Below are 17,092 nucleotides of genomic sequence, written 5' to 3'. Positions count from 1 at the left end.
GGTATCTGGCACACTCTCTCTTGGAAAGAAACGAAGTAAGGCTGGCACTTTAAGAAAAGATGGGCAGTATTGGTAGCCACTGATAAAATTCAAGCTTGCAAGCACAGATTAAAATTTTGGAAGACCCATATCCTACACCTTGAACTTGACAGTTCCTCAAGACAAAGTGATTTGCATGGGCACGTGCACAGCAGCACTGTTCCTCACAGCAAGAAGGAGACACGAACCATAAGTCCATTGTGGTGTGTTTCATCAGTGTCCCACTCGAGAGCAGGGACAGGGACACCAGCTGCGAGCATCAGTGTGGCTAAAACTCACCAAGATAACGGTTGAGTGAAAAACCAAGGTCAGAATGCATGCCGTGTGCTACCATTTTTACAAATCCCAAAGACAAGCTAACCCAAATAAGGTAAAGCAAGGGGAACAATAAACAGAAGATTTAGGGTAATGGGAACAGGCAGCAGGAGAAGAGTACCTTAGAAGTTTGATAGTGTTGAAATGTGTTAGATTGGGCAGTCGGTTTACAGATGTCCCTTTTACCATTACACTTCATTACCTGTGTATAAAAGTTAGCTGTGTTATTTTTTGGAAATAGCACCTACTTTATGACCTTCATAGGGAGGCACACATTAGAGCTCTGCTTGCCAGGAAAAACCAAAGAGGTGAGGAAGGAGCAAGAGGCACAGGGCAGCCCTGGAGGTCTGCACCCCTGAGCACTGGCCCCAGAAGCCCATCTCTGGCAGGTCTCCTCCAGAGATACCTTCAAGGTGGCATCTGGGTGATTCATCTATTTTGGTTTTTCAACAGCCCTTCCTACTTAAAAAGACTCCCTCCCCACTCCACCCTTTAGGCCATCACTCTCCATCTCCTTTGTTACCACAAAAAGAAACTACAACATTTCATAGTTGATTTTGTATTGTATCCAAACTACAAAATTTAGTAATCGTAATCCCTTATCATCTGGACCAGCTCCTACTACATTTTTCCTACCTCCTATCCTTCCACCACCAATATAACCCTTCTGATTCAGCTAAGTTTCTTCTCTTAGTGTCTCCCACATACTTTTGGCTTATTTCAACCTCTTTTGGCTAATGCCATTTCTTCTGCTTGGAATGTTCTCTCTTCTCAAGATCTAAATGCATCCCTTCCTCGAGGACGTTTGAAGTATCGCTTCTCTCCAGGAATCTTTTCCCCATCATTCTCACTCCCAGTTTCCTCGAATATTTACACATCTAATTCATATTATATCGTCGTGCACTGCTTAGCATATTGATTTGTGCTTATCCTCTGATTGTTTTCTGTCAACATTTGAAAGAACTGTCAGCAGGGACTGCCTTCTCTACAATTTCTACCAGGCAGGTAAATGCTCAAAACCTTTTCTTAACGAAGGAGCACCCAGTAGGGACCACAACTGTCAGCGGATCATGTCCTTGCTGTGCTAGTACGACACTGCGCATGTTGACATATACTCTTATTCTCTGAAAAGGCTTTCAGTTCGCTATACCCAGAGATGTTTTCCTCTGTTGGAGGAACAGATCTCGACTCTGTGACAGAAACCAAGCAAAGCAGCATCTGCTTTATAGAATTATTTTTCACAATGTTAAATGATTTCAGAGGTCAACATGTCTCCTCCCATCCCAACCCTCTTTACCTGAAGACCTTAGAAAATCACTCTGCCAGGTGGCAGAACCAGCTTCTTTTTAAACACAAGAATGTCTGTTCCTTATCTTAAAAAAAAAAAAAAAAATCAGTTATCTTCCCTATAACTTCTACCCTCTTGGTCCTAGACCCTGTTTTCTGCTCAGCATTTCAGAAATCTATGAAAATACCTTTGAAGCCAAATTTTAATTATTTGTTTCCCTCTCTTTCTCTGCTTCCTTGGCTCGAGCCCCTCGCAAGTAGGGACCATGCTCCATTCAACTCCACTGATCCCTTGTCCCTGGTAGAGTAACCCTCAGTTACTAAGTAACCCTTAGTTACTACTGAATGAATGAATGAATCGATCAATCAATCAAGTATGAGTTATCAGACACAAGCTACAAATTTAGGAGAAATGACAATTCAGAGTAAGTTTACTCCCTTTATCACTCAACAGAACTTCATATATTTGAATGTAGTTACCAGGCATGACTGTACTCTCTCTTCACTTTTAGCTTCAAACTCAGAAATCCCAATCGTCGCAATCATTAGTTCCTCTGACGATGATTTCAGGAGCCTCCTCGCTTCTAGTTGCCTCCCTTCTGGTGAGCAGTTTATCCATTTCCCCCTTTCAATCAGGGCACCCAATCTGGCATTCATCGTACAGATGTGATCTAATCAGTTTACAAGACCAGCATTGCCACCCTTGTTCTGAATTCAGTACTTGCATTAACTCAGCCAACTCTGCTGAAATGCATCCATTTTTTTGAATGAAAGCTGAATTTTAAATGTTGCTTGTTATCTTTCTGCTTGTTGTCTACGAATGTGGTTATGTCTGAGGATGGAAGCTGGGAAAGGGGGCTTTCACGTTTTACTTTAAACATTTCTACATAGTTTTCATTATTTATACTAAACATGCACTATGTTTGCCATTAAGAGCCAATATAGACTTTTAAAAATAAATAAATAAGAATTTGTATCTGTGATTTCTATGGTTCTGGTCTCATGGAGTACACTTAAGCATATTTAAAATACTTGTACTTCTTCTTCTTCTTTTTTTTGGGGGGGGGGTATATATTTTCTCACCTATCAGCAAGTAGCCATTGAGTAGCTACTGACACTTCTAAATATGATCTCGTGGTCCAGCCAATCCAAACCCCACTTCTAGATTGTGACATTTCTCTCTTCCTAGTGATGTCACAAAGCAGCTCGCTATAATTTGGTTCCCCTCTTTCTTAAGGTCAGATTAAAACCCAGTACGTGACTATTCGAGGTTTGCTTTCCCCTAGAAGGGAAAAATCATGTAGCACATTTCAGGAACATTTCCTGAAGCAGAGGGTGTCCCACACTTTGTTTCCTTCCAAATACAGCTGTGTTTCATGCTCTGGAGAGGACTGTTGGGTTAACAAGTGGGGCCAAACAAGCACAGATTAGAAGACAACTATAATTCTAGGCCATTACACGAAAGCAGTGTTCTCCATATGGAGCACGTAATACAGACCCCAGAAAGCGTCACTGCATGTGTCTCTCTAATTCTCTTACCCTCAGCTGAGTCTGAGGTCAAAACAAATCTTTGAGGAAAGAAGTGTATTATTGGTGGCACAAGTTCTCATGGAACACACAGCAACCACTCCATCAGCACCTAAGGGTCCCTCCTATAACGGAGGGCCTCTGAAAGGAGTGCAGACGGCAAAGGCATGTCCTCCACATGTGGGGCCCCAAGAAGGTTTCAAAGTCCTCAGAGACACAGCAGGCCTCAGGAGACCAGCTTATGGTCCAGCCCTTCACAGTGCTGACACTGGTGACCTCAAGCTAGTTTCTTCCTCTCCGTGGCTCAGTTTCTACTTCCGTCCAAGCGGTGGGAAAAGGAGTCCTTCCTGCTTGCCTACAGGCAGATGAATCAATGAAAGTGCTTTGCGAACAATATAACATACACAGAATGCATGGGTAATCTATTATCCATTTTACAAGATGGTGCTACTAAGCACAGAGAGGTTCACCGGCTTGCCCAAAGTCACAAAGCGGGTGAGAAACCCTGGAGATCATGGTGGGAAAGGATGAGAGAAAAGACGGGAGTCCATACCTCCTCCCTAGGGCAGGTGCCTCCCTGAGCCTTTGGTTTCAACTTGGAGGAGTGGGAGTCAATGAGTTATTTCTAGGGTTTTAAAAGCAAATTATCGTTCATAAGCCATCCAGGCTCAACATGACACGTATTTATTTTGGGTGGAAATGGCATCAGCCCAGAGTGGAAGTTCTGGTCAGTTCCGGGGTCCTCAACACTGGCTATCCGTTCAAGTAATTTGGGCAGCTTTTTAAGAATGTCCATGCTTGGGATCCATTTCGAGCCATCAAATTTAAATTGCTGGGGGGCAGTGGAGAGAGGCAGGTGTCTTCTTTTTTTTTTTAACCTCCCAAGGGATTCTAATGTGCAGGCAGGGTTGAGAATCACTGTGCTGCTGAATGGTGATCAGAAACTTACAAGCAGCAATACTTGTCTTTGACTGATTACACGGCAGTTGGAGCAATCCTACTGAGAGCCTTCGTTGAAATGAATTTACACCTCATATATCGTGCATATACTATGTGCCAGACGTGAGCCTACATATCAACATGTATGAACTCAGTTCCCGTAAGCCTTACAATGTTCCCTCACTGCACGGATGTAAAAACAGGCAGACGGCTGCAGTCCCTTGCCAAGGTCACGGCTAAAACGTGCTGCAGCCAGGACGGGTCTCATGCATCTGGTACCAGGATCTTAATCCCCACCCTCTACTGTTTCTTAATACTGCCATAGAATGAGGTTTACAGAACCTTAGATGAATTAAAAGCTCACAGAATGTTGGACAATGTAAAACAGTTTCTAATCCAAATGCCCGTGGGGGCCAGGAGGTAATATACATGAGGGAGGGGGGCAGGTGTGTATGCAGACAGGGACGTAGCAGCAGAGTGGTAGGAACTGTGGCAGACTGACGAGCACATGCCCGGGGAAGGGAGACAGCCGCCACCAACGACAGCAGATTGCTGCCATGTGGGGAGGTGGGCCCCGTGCTGTTGGCTCGTCCAAGTTTTTAAAAGAAGCTAGAAATTTGGATTTTTATGTGAAGCTGCCCATTTGCAAATGCGGCCTCAAGTTTTTAAACATACTGTGGAGGGCAAAACACATCAGTAGGCCACTAGCTTGTAACCTCTGATATGATCTATCTCACACACACAACACAACACACACATAGGCACACACACAAACACACAAACACACAAACACACACCCCTGAATCCTTCATTTAAAATTAATTTAATGTGTTCTCTTGGACTGGTTCTCTGCAATTAGAAACAGCAGACCCTGCCTTTCCTTATTTTGTACAAAATTTAAACTATTACCTAAACAACACATGGAAAAACCAATATAAATTTCCCCTGGGTAATTTTAATCAGTGGACTGACTGTTGAATAAATGAATAAATAAACATTTATTAAATACCTATTCTCTCATTTGAATCTCACTGTAAGTCTGTGAGCATGGATTTATTGTCCTCACTCTACAGTAAGACCCAGTCATAATTCATACGATTATTACACAGTTTAGACATAATTCAGGTCAAATCACAAACACAGAACATGTTCCTATAGTAAAAGTCTAGTGTAATACTGTTGGCCTATGAAATTAGTATTAGTCAAGCCCTAATTTAACAGCCTTATAAAAGAATTTTACCATATCATATTGTTACTCATCGTTCTAATGAGAGATATGGAAAAAAAAAGTGTTTACACACAGGAATCACCAAAACGTCCTGGGTCAGAAATGCCTGTAGTCTAATCACGATCTAAGCAGATGGAAATTTATTTCATAAACATAATAAGAGCTAATATTTCTTCAGCTCTTCCTATGCAGCTGGCACTAATTAGGCAAGGTTTTATGATTGTATCTATTACTGATACTTATCAATAGCGATACTGACATTTATCAACCAAGCTTCACACTAACCCTATGGCAGAGGAACTATTACCACTATGGAGAGATGAAGACACCAAAGACGGGGAAGTTCAGTCATTTCCCCAAGGTCACACCGCAAGTGAGTGCCAGGACTGGGTTCCGAACAGCCTGATGCCAGGCTCCACACACTTATCCACTGTGAACTTAAAAAGCATGTGTGTTCTCTGTTTTCACTGAAGTCGTACCATATCCAGTAGACACAGTGAAAAGAGGGCAAAGTCACGTGTTATTTTCTCTCTCTCATTATGAACAACAAAAGCTTTTCAAAACACACTACCAGACAACTGAAGATACTAGCACTGTATACCTCTAGAGAAATCTATCGCCTCCACAAGTACAGTAGCCTGTCCGAGGCTCAGAGAAGCAGAATGCTGCTGATCAATCATGCGAACGGTCATCTTCCCCTGGGCTTCTCCGGTCCCCTCTGAAGCCCCTTCTCCGGTCCCCTCTGAAGCCCAACTTCTTCAGAGCACTCAGAACAACCCAGCCTGGATCCTCCTCTCTCCCCCTGCACACCGCACTGCTAATGGGGTCTAGCCTTTTCTGACCCGGGCAGAAATGCCAAGAGAGAGACAGAGAAAGAGAGATTATTTTAGGGTCTGCTTTTTCAGGCTCAAGCTTCAGAGAAGGCCCATGCATTTCTTCCCTGCTGACAGAGAGCACCTGGCTGAAGTCGGACTTTTCTCAACACCGGAAGCCATGAGCACCTCGGCCTTGGTCATTTAAGAACCCTCAAGACAGAAGAACTTCAGTGGTGGAGGTTGTTTTTTAATAGGAAGGGGAAGGGACGGCTGGAAACAATATCCTTTTTAGGCACACAGAATCTGCTGCATTTAATATAACCCTAGGTCAGTCTGTGAAAAGCAGAGTTGCTAAAGGCCACATGCTGATCTCAGACCGTAGGCGTGTATCACTGTACTTTTTACAAAATTAGCTACAGTGCAGCCTCCCTGTGAGTGTGTGTGTGTGTGTGTGTGTACATGGCAGTGAAACTGACTTTTATAAACAGCAATATGCACCCATGCGACTAAAGATCAGTATCAAGCCAAAGTCTGATTTTATTTTATGAAACTACCTTCTAACTACAGCGTTTCTCTCCCAACGGCGGGTCCTGGGGGGGATGATAAGAGTCACCTGAGAGGCCCTTGCTTCAGCACCTAGTCATACACCATTCTTTGATATCATAAAAATGTAATTTACAGACAGAAGATAGAAGTACAAAACTTGCTCCTACACGGAAGAGGGAAAGCAGCGAGTAACTTCAACCCATCGAGGACTCTCAGCTCTTTCTAAGGTCTGTACTTTGCACATTAGTTTCTTCCAAAATATGACAGAAGGCCTTTCAGCGACCATGGACCAGAAAGTATTTTGTACACTTGGCCCTAGATGGTATGAATTACCGAGCTACACCTAGCAAAGTAGGGAACAGAAAGAATACGTCAGACACAGGACGCAGCATCTTCATTTATAACCTTTCTCTCTAAAATGTGATTCTCGAGGACTTTAACTAAGCCAAAACACAGTAGTAATAAGGTTTGATGGGGGGGAAAAATTGCCCCATATGTCTCAACAGAACAAGGCCCGGTCTGGAATTCTTTGCAATAAGAGACAACTCAGAATCTATTCCTGTGCCACAAAGCCCATGGTCTTATAAAACCTTATGCTAGAAAGCCTTTCACGACCCCAAACGTCCTCTTTTGTAGGTCATACCATCATTATCTTGTTCTGTGATCGGTTTGATTAAATTAGGGAAAATTACTAATACATCACTCAGAATGGAGAGATCAGTTCCAGACTATTGTGTTTGTGTTTCGGTCCTCCTGTCCTAGTGCTCCAACAGGTACTTAAAAAAGGACAGAGCAGGGACAAGACAACTTCACACAAGGAAAGTGACAGGATACCGGAACCTTCTGTCAGGCAGGTCCCTGTCTCCCTTCGGCTCTCACAGACAGCGCTGCTGACCGGTCCCAGGAACCAATGGAACTTCACACAGTGACACTGTGGGCTCCCCCGTTTCCATCACACCTTGTCACCAGCGCATCCAAAGACGCCACTTGGCGTGCAGGTGACCAGGGTGAGTGATCCTGGGTGAGTTTTTCCGTTTTGTCAAACAGATTCATCCAGATAATCGGAACCCCAACAACTGGGATCACTAAATAAAGTGGTTTACCAACCCAGCCGGGCAGCACACATTTCAAACCCAATCTTCCCTACAAGACCATCCTGACATTAATGGGACTCCCTGTATTTTAAGGCACCTTTTGACACCAAGAGAAGCCTGTCTGGTTCCTCCACCAACACAACACCGTCCCTTGGGTGTTTCCACAGGCTTTATCCATCTAATTTTATAAGACTCACAAGACAGAGATTTTCCACACCTCCCTTGGACCTCTCCTAATAGAGGCCATTCAAAGGCTCTAAAAACTCAGAAGCACAGTCAGCCCTCACACAGGCTGAAAGCTGTCCAATTTACCCTTCTCCAGCATGATTTATTAACACTTTGTGCCGGAGACTGGTCAGCTCACACCAGCTGTGTCATCCCCAGAGCGAGATGGTGGCCCATAGATAAATTAAAAATCAATTTTTTATTAGAAACTATTTTGAAGCATTAGAAGGAATGTGATTTTGAACTATCTCCCCTATTCTAATAAGAAAGTTCCGTGTACCCTACTTCCCACATTAGGAATACACGGATTTCTTTTAGGAGAACAGATGAACATTATTGCCCAGTATCAACCCAGCCTGCTATGTGGTACTTCAGGATCACTAGCTCTGTCTGATAGGAGCAGAGAAATATTTTATTGCCTCCGACTCAAAATTTTTCCCTGTGGTTCCCGTCATAGTCAGGAGGAAGTGCCTTGTCACTGAAAAAATTAGTAAGCATAAGTAGGGGAAAGAGTTAAACCTTCGACCCTTTCTTTGCCAACAGATATATAAAGACATGGAAAAATACGAATATAAGGACTCCTGTTGCTTTCCTGTCATTTTGCTTCCCACATTTACTAGAAAGCAAGAGACGGTTTTTAAAGTTTTGTTAATGAAGAATACAGTAACCTGTTCTGGTCTTGACCCACAACTGAGTCAACAATGAAAATTCTAGAATAGAAAAACAACTGTTGTATTCACTTTTCCTTGTGCTCCCCCTTGGGAATAGGCATCAGGCAGATTTCCAATGATAAATATAATAGGATCTGAACTCATACATGTTCAAGGGTAAGTTGCAGCTAATGAGGAAATTTTAAAAGCCCTGATGGAACCCATGGTAAAAGGCTTTACAGATGTAACAAACACAGGGGAAAGCCCTTCCTGACCCTTTCCCTCCTCAGTCAGTGATCCCAAATGTAACGATGTCCACAAAATGCTGAGCCCCCCCCCACCGCCTGGCAAACAAACACAGTATCACTTTCTTCCTCTTCTTCTTTCTTAGACTGACAAACATTTTTCAGCTATACAGTTTGGGATTCTGCTACAGATAAGCTCATGGATCCCTCGGACATTTTTCTGAACGTGGAATTGGACCTCGTTGATGGAAAGAACGTTTAGAAAAGAGCCATCAGCAGCAGCAGAATCGTATTTAAATTCCCAAATGATAATACTGCTTTAGGGCAAGAAATAAAGGCTTTTTACTTGGAGTCATGATTTTTTTAAAGCTACTTCTCAAAAAACAGTTTAGGTTTAACATCCTTTGTTGGTGGTCTCCTCCAAAAACTAGCACAAAACTTCTTTTTGTAAATGGAATCACCACACAGCTCTATAGGACAGGCCATTTTCTTTTCTGCATATGTATGAGGCCTATATAACACACACACACACACACACATACACACACACACACACACACACACACACACGCCATCCCCCCTGACTTCAGAGGCCCAGGAGGAAATGACTAGGTAGAATTTTAAATCAGAAATCTAACGCTTAGGTTAGTAGTGTCAGGTTAAAGGCTCGCCCATCCCCAAAGCTAATTCGGTTCTGCACAGTCCCATGGGTGTCTCGTGGAACAGAAGGAGCTAGGAAACCTTAGCAGGCTGAAGCCCAGCCTGGGGAATTGCTGGAACTCCATGCCAGGGGCTGAGGCGCACCCCAGACTCGGTATCAGATAATACCAAGTGCTCGTCTGGATTTCCAGGACTAATCTACTCGAGGGTGGAACTTCCAGGTTCCCTGGTGCCTGTGCTGCCAAGTGGGAGGACTTTGTCCATCCACACTGTGCCTGGCTAGTATTATATTTTATAACAGAAAAATTAGGTTCCACACACAGAGTCTATTAGTAGCCATGGTCCATGGGAGGGGGACAGAGGCGGGGGGCGGGGGATGCTATGGGAAAGTAGAAAGCACTCTGAAGTTTCAATAGGTTCAGTTTCACAAGTTTCTTTTTTGTAATCTAATTTGTATTCTACTTCTAATTTTAAATGTGTTTACAGTTTCTCTAAATTCTCAAAGCTCTATCAATAGTGGCTATTAGCCACTTTTGTGTTTACTCAGAAGGGTTCTTTGGTTCCAAAAGCTAGTTTCCCCATCTCATTCCCCCTCCAACCTCTTCCTCTCCTCCCCACCCCCAAAATTACACACCTCTCTCCTTTCTTTTATTAGGGTCAAGTTTAAAATCTAATGCTGTATAACTTCTTAAAACCCTGAGATGACCTATCAGGGCAACAGTAATCCCCAGCGTTACTTTATTTTAACTTTATAGAGAAAGGTTCTCCAGGTTAAGGGAAAAAACCCTCCCCCACATATAAGTAAACAAATAAAGAATTTAGCATTGAAACTGGGATTTAAGACTACAGGGATATTCTACATTAAATACTGATTTACACTAATTTTTACCGAAGTCAATATTTATTACCTCTCCCCACCATTGCAAGTTTAAGACTCACTCAGCACTTAGGAAGCTTTGGGTTACTGTTTCTGAACTGCAAAACACACCATTTGCCCAGAAATTGCTCTTAGTCCAAATGCAAATTGCTTACAAAACATGTGTAAACCATGCTTCAAACAGGCAGCACACATCCACAAAAATCCATTCAATGCAAAGGTAAGTGGAAAAGCTTTGCAAATTAGGCTTCCCTTCAAAAACTGGAGGGACATTTATGGTGTTTCCAAAAGGCAATTGCTTCTTACTTCAGTAAAAGTGGCTTTATGCGACTGGAAGGAGTTTATTTATTTATTATTTTTAAGTGAGTGGATAACAGTATTCAATTAGAGAACAGGGTGGGAGAGCCCACTCTTGAAATATAACTTAATCGCCAGGCACCAGCAAGCAGGAGAGGCCCACCGAGCATACGAGCTAAAATGGAGCCTGAATTTCCTCTCAGACTGAGAGGGTAGTCGCACGAGGTCAGGGTCAAGGTCACCAGCAGGGCAGCCTGCAGCTGCCCGAATGCGCTACACACAACGGGAGGGAAGGCGTTCCATCTCCGTCAGAGCCGAAAACAGATAAATCCCTTCTCCTCTCCTACCCTCCCTCTAACCCCGCCAACATTTTTTTTTAAGCAGGGGGGAGAAGAGAAGAAAGGAAAATGACCAAATAACCTCACCGCCCTGGTTTTCGCACACAAGCTCATCAGCTCCCAAAGTTGCCATCTAAGGGCAAGTTCGCAGAGAACACTGAAGCCCATTTTGTCCGAGCAGGGCAAGCCTCCCCCGACCCCCCCAGGATTCTTGCCTCCTCTCCCTCCCCCGCCACACGCCCCCGAAAAGAGCTGGGAACTGGCCGGCCGGCCATGTGCACGCACACACTTCTTCCACCAACTGCTGCGAGTTTTCTGTGAATCGCAGCGCGGAGCCTCCCAACTCGCCCTCCCCGACTCCACCGCCTTCTCTTTCCTCGCACAAAATTTCCCTACACACGCAGCCGCCTGCGAGTGATTTTATGTGCATATATATTACATATGTGATATTATCCTCAGAACCTCTAGCGGGCAGGCGAAGAAAGGACTGCACAGGGGCATTTTTTTTTTTTTTTTTTTTTTAAAGGAAGGGGAAAAAAAGCACAACCCAAGCCCTGTGCGTCGACTCCTGCGTACCGGGAAGGGGAAAGAAAGAGGAGTGTTTGCGGAGCGGGCTGCCTGCAAGTGCCCTTGCTCACCACTTCGGCCGCGGCCCGGGTGACACAGAGCCGCGGGGGCGCTTGGCCCGAGCCACCCGCGCCCCTTGCCCGTCCCCCGGGCAGGCACCGCCGCGGATATTTCGCGAGGGGGAGATCGATCGCGCTGCCTGTCTGCAGCGGAAACGCACAGGCTCACACACAACCCGAGCCCGAGACACCATAACCTTAACCCTTCCCCCACCCTCCGTGAACTTCAGGTGACCGACCACGTCGGCCTGACACCCAGGCGGGTAGGCGCTCCGGCTCCACTCCCGCCCCCAGCCCGGGTTTTGCAGGATCGGGCTCCAAGCTGAGGCAGACCGCCGAGAGCGGGGAGCAGTGCGGGGGGAGAGAGGAGAAACTGACCCTCGGTCTCCCCCGACCCCTCCCTCCGGCGCCTCCGGCGTCCCCTCCTCCCCGTCACCCCGCCCCACGCCTTCTCCCCTGCCCCCTCCTCCGTGCATTCAAGGAGCCGGGCGGCCCCGGGGGATATTTTTAGTTGCTTCTTTCTCCTTCACTTTTAGCTTTAGCAGCATCTCGGAACACTCAAAGCGGAGAAAGATTGGGGGTGGGGGGGCTGGAGAGGGAGTGGGGGAAAAGTTAAGAGTCTAGCAAAGAAAAGCCGGAGGGAGGGCGGAGAGGGACCGGGGGCGCGGGTGGAGGAGGGGAAGGGGGACCGGGCCGTGCCGGCGGGTGTGTGTCTCCAGTTGGTGTGTGTGGCTGCAAGCCGGGGAGGGTTGTGATGCACTTTAGTCCTGGACTCTGCTCAGGCTCGCCGGGGAGGGGGGTCTGAGAGCCCGAGTCTCGCCGGCTCCGTCTGCTCCGACTGACCCCGCATTTTATTGCGGCCAGGAGCCCTGCTCCTCCCTCCCCTCGGCTCTGCAGGGACCTCGCGCGCCGCGAGCCGCCCTGCCTCCTGCCTCCGCCTCGGCGCAGCTCCCGCACCCCACATCCGCCCGCCGCTGCCCGGCCTCACCCCCCGCCCGGCCGCCCCGCGCCCCCCGCGCCCCGGCGCGCCCCCTCGCCCAGGCGCCGCGGGAGCAGCCGCCCGGCGGCGCGTGTGTACCGGTGTGTTTGTGTGCGGTGCCCCCACACCCTCCCCAGCCGCTCCCGCCTCGCCCGCCCCCGACTCCCCTCCTCCGCCGCCGCCTCCTCCACCTCCGCCTCCTCCTGCTCCTGCCGCCGCCGCCGCTGCCGCCGGCGGCTCCGGGGCCGACCAACCCCGGCGCAACCTTTAGCCGGAGACGGACCTCTCCCTGGATCCCGTACCCGGCGGGTGGCCGCGCGCCCTCGCCCCGACACCCCCAAACGCCATGTCACGGCCCCCAGCCCTCCGCACGCCCCGACCCCCGCACCCTCAGGCACCCGGATCCACAAGGAATTTTTTTTTTTAAAGATTCCAACCTCTCCCACCTCCCCCCCTCCGACTCCCCGATTTAAAAAAAAAAAAAAAAAAAAACCGGCATCCACACTACTCCCCTTCTCGCGTCTCTTACCCCCTCCCCCCAGCAACCCGGAGTGAGGAGGGGGAGGGGGAGGGAAAAGGGAAAAAAGCCCGATCTCAAGGAAAAAAAGAGGGGGGGTGAGAGAAAGAAAGAAAAAGAGAGAGAGAATAGAAAGGGCACGGGGCTGATCATCACCAACATGGCTGCCTCAGCATAGACCTAAACGAGGAGTAACCCGGGCTGTGTCTTTGTCAGTTTCACCTCTGTAACCCTAAACTAATGCAGAAAACAACGGAGGAGGCTGCGGAGGGGAAAGAGGAGAGGGAGGGCGAGAAAATGGCACGAGAGGAGGTGGAGAAGGGATGACTTACGTGAGGGAAGGCGCTTGGGCTGCTCCTGCTTCCTCCTGGGCATTTTCCCCCTTTTCTCACATTCTCCTCCTTGGTTAATGTGAGATCAAATAAACCCCCGTGGGGGCAGAGAGGCAGACACTGGCAGGAGCGGGGAGGTAGTTGGGGGGCGGGCGGGCGGGCAGGGGGAAACCCCTTCTCTCCGGTGTGTGCAATGGGTTGAAGCTTGTTTCCTGGAGCCAGATGAGGGGTTCTCTTCTTTTCTTTCCTTTCTTTTTTTCCTTTTTTTTTTTTTTTTTAATTTTTGGTCGTGCACCTGGCTTGTCCCCGAGCGTAATATTCTTCAATGGAAACGGATCTAATAGGTGTGAGTGTGTGTGTGTCCTATGCTCGCGTGTGTGATGGGAGGTATAAATAAATGAGTGCCGGTGCGGCGGTGTCTATGGCCGCGCTCTGTGTCTCCGAGCCCCTAACACTAATGTCGGGATCAAAGGGCAGCGGCGGCGGCGGCACAGCTCACAGCTCGCTCTCTCGCTCTCTCTCTTTCTCGCTCTCTCTCTCCTCTCGCGCTCTCTCTCTCTCTCTCTGTCACACACACACACTCACACATACACAGAGGCACAGACTGAGGGAAAGAGCGAGAGCTAGACACACACACACACACACACACACACGCACGCACGCAGAGCAAAGAGGAAGGTGCCCTAAGGCTCCCAGGGCGGACTCAGGCTGGGATTTGCAACCGCTCGGTCTGGAAAGAATGGGGGGCGCGCATGCGGGGGTGGGATGGAGTTCTTCGAATTTATCCCGCTATTCGCCAAATCTAGGGGGAAAAAAAGTTTTCCCCACTCTCCGAACAGCGATTAGTTCATTACTCTTGCTGTTTGTTTTTTTTTTAAGAAAATAGATTTTTCTCTTAACTTTCTTTTGTTTATTAAACTACATTTTGTTCTGCATAAAATTCTTCAGGCTTTTTCACTGCAAAAATTACTCTCTCACCCCATCACCTTAAGTTTGTGGAGGTTACGGTTTTCCAAACACTCTTCCAAAAACATTCCAATAAAAATAATTTTTTAAAAAAATTAAAAGATAGCAGCATATGGCGAAATCGATAACGAGGTTGATGGAGTATGTGCCCAGTTTTGGAGTGTTCATTGGAGTTAAAACTGAAACATGCTGCCGAAATGAAAATTACATCCCCTTGAGGAAGGGGGGTGGAAAATAAGATTCGGTCACCCCCATGGTTGATTTCATTGCTACGTGATACTCCTACAGTGCACAGAGAGATCGGGACTTCTGAAATTTACTTTTTTTTTTGCTGCAGTAGTGCAGGTATGTGAAGCTTACCCTGAAGCAATTCTAGTTTGCATTATGAACCCAAATATAGCAGTTTTCATCAACTGATACATACTTTCATTACTTTACAAATCACACATCTTTCTTCAAAGAGAGACATAAAGGGGAAAAATAGAAAAGGATGGGTCTCACTCTAGCACAAAAGGTACTTGGTGAAAGAGGACTGTTCCTTTTGTGACTTGCAGTCATTTGGATAAAAGTTCACTCAGAGGTTGTTAATGATTTAAACTCCAAAACCTGCTACTATAATTGAAGTAAAAATGGTCTGAAGAAGAGTTGTTTCATAAAACTCTTTGTAAGAGGAAACTTTGAACTTAGCAGAATACATTATATGTCATGAGTCAGATGTAGCTAAAAAATAAAAAGGTGAATTATTTAACTACATCTTCCCTTTTTAGCTTTTTAAAAACTCTGACTCATCATCTTATTATGTTAAATATTTTCTTACCATTTTTAAAATAGACTTTTTCATCAAAGAAGGTGGAGGCATGGTGGAGATACAGAACGTTAAAATGACACTCTGTAAGCTTACACAGATAGCTAATGCCTCTTGGAGGTTCTAGCCTGATTCTCACAACTTGAGTGGTGTTAACAACAGCCGTGGTGGATAAATCCCTACAACCCTCTTAAAAATAACAGTAAGACCGTATATTGTGTCCTTTTATTAGAGACGCTTAAAGAGTGTTGGATCTCCCATAAGATGTTTCTCATTGATAATGAAATATCAGGATGAAACCCTCCCTGCCAACTCCTGGAAAGATTCAGCTTCCCCGTGTGACAAGTAATGCTATCCGAAGCAGGTTTTGAAACACCTGCTTGAATTCAATCTAAAACCAAAACCAGGAGCAGTCAAGTTTAAAATGGAGCATCATTCTTAAACCAATTCTTCCCTGAGTGTTGGCTTAAGAAAACCGGTCATCTGAGTTTCCCTGAGTTATAATTTGAGATGGAACGATTGTCCAACTCAGATCAAACTCAACTTACCATGACTTTGACTATTGTCAGTAGCATTGGACTTGAAATTAATATATGAATGGTAAGTCAGAGCCCATGCATTCCAAGTAGACTCATTGCCCTGAGTATGCGGGATCTTCAAACCTAACACAGGGTAAACAGAACGGTCACAACACTCTACCACTGCATGCTCCAAACCTTTAGCTAGGATTTAAAGAACCATTACTTTGCATAGACTCACCACCTCTGTCTTCCTGAATTGCTATGACTCTTTACAATGCTTAGTACACTATAATCGAAAACATACTTCAGGCCTTTTCTCAAAGTAGAGTACATTTCCTGTGACTTTTTAAAGGCATGTGGGCAAATGCTGTCAACTTTTAATTATACAGGTATTCAATCAACAGCCAAAAGCATTTTTAATTGACTTTATTCATACCTCTACCACTTTCCAAAAATTATCTAAAGTAGTGCACAGCAACAGAAAATGGAAATAAGGACAGGACAGTTTTGTTTAACTCTCAGCTTGGTATCTGTCTGCTACAAAGCACTCTTCAAGGGCACTGGCATTTCCCCCTCAATGGTTATATGTTTAGAGAAAACAAACTAATTTTAATGTTCGACCAATCTACAATATTAGGGAGATAGATAGCTAGAAGTTGCTATGCTAGATTTCCAAATCAAATGAATAAATGATTTTGGGAATGCGTGCCTTTTGGATGCACATAGTCATGAACCTTTAACTCGGATTATTCTTGTCCATAGTCATTACCTTGGGATATTCCATTTGTTTCAGCCCACAGTCCAAGCTTTTGAAAGAATATTTCATTGGGGTGCCTGGGTGAATCGGTCGGTTAAGTGTCTGCCTTCGGCTCAGGTCATGATCCCAGGGTTCTGGGATCGAGTCCCACATCGGGCTTTCTGCTCCGTGGGGAGCCTGCTTCTCCCTCTCCCTCTGCTCCTCCTCCCTGCTCATGCTCTCTTTCTCTGTCAAATAAATAGATAATTTTTTTAAAAAAAGAATATTTTATCTTAATAATTATAGTACTCTCTCCACCCCCATCTACATCATCTCTCAGATGTGAGATTAGAATAGATTTTCTCAGAATTGGGCATTTTAAGAAGATGTTTTATAAATGCTCTCTCTCACAGGAGTGCATTCTGTCCTAGACCAAGTATTTCTAGAGAAGGAGACAGAGGGAGCACTTCCCCTAGAAAGGTATGTGGTCTCTCGAGGGGTCCTTGAGTATTTTTGTAGTAATACTAA

The 17,092-nt window shown here is 45.8% G+C and overlaps 1 protein-coding gene across 12 annotated transcripts in view; it reads right to left on the bottom strand.

Moving 5' to 3' along the window:
• ZNF827 (zinc finger protein 827) overlaps positions 1-14,159 on the bottom strand; it is a 168,708-nt gene extending 154,549 nt beyond the window's left edge. For all 12 annotated transcript variants that reach the window (XR_004382428.1, XR_004382427.1, XM_032855582.1 and 9 more), the window contains exon 1: positions 13,537-14,159. Coding sequence is in view for 10 of the 12 variants with exons in the window: in XM_032855582.1 (XP_032711473.1) it covers positions 13,537-13,579 (43 nt within the window). In the remaining 2 variants the exon portion in view is untranslated. The remainder of the gene's footprint in view (positions 1-13,536) is intronic.
• Positions 14,160-17,092: the final 2,933 nt, after the last annotated feature.

This window comes from Lontra canadensis, unplaced genomic scaffold (genome assembly GCF_010015895.1).
Source record: "Lontra canadensis isolate GAN:19392208 unplaced genomic scaffold, GSC_riverotter_1.0 scaffold10, whole genome shotgun sequence".
NCBI lineage: Eukaryota > Metazoa > Chordata > Mammalia > Carnivora > Mustelidae > Lontra > Lontra canadensis.
This window is presented reverse-complemented; position numbering and strand designations above follow the sequence as displayed.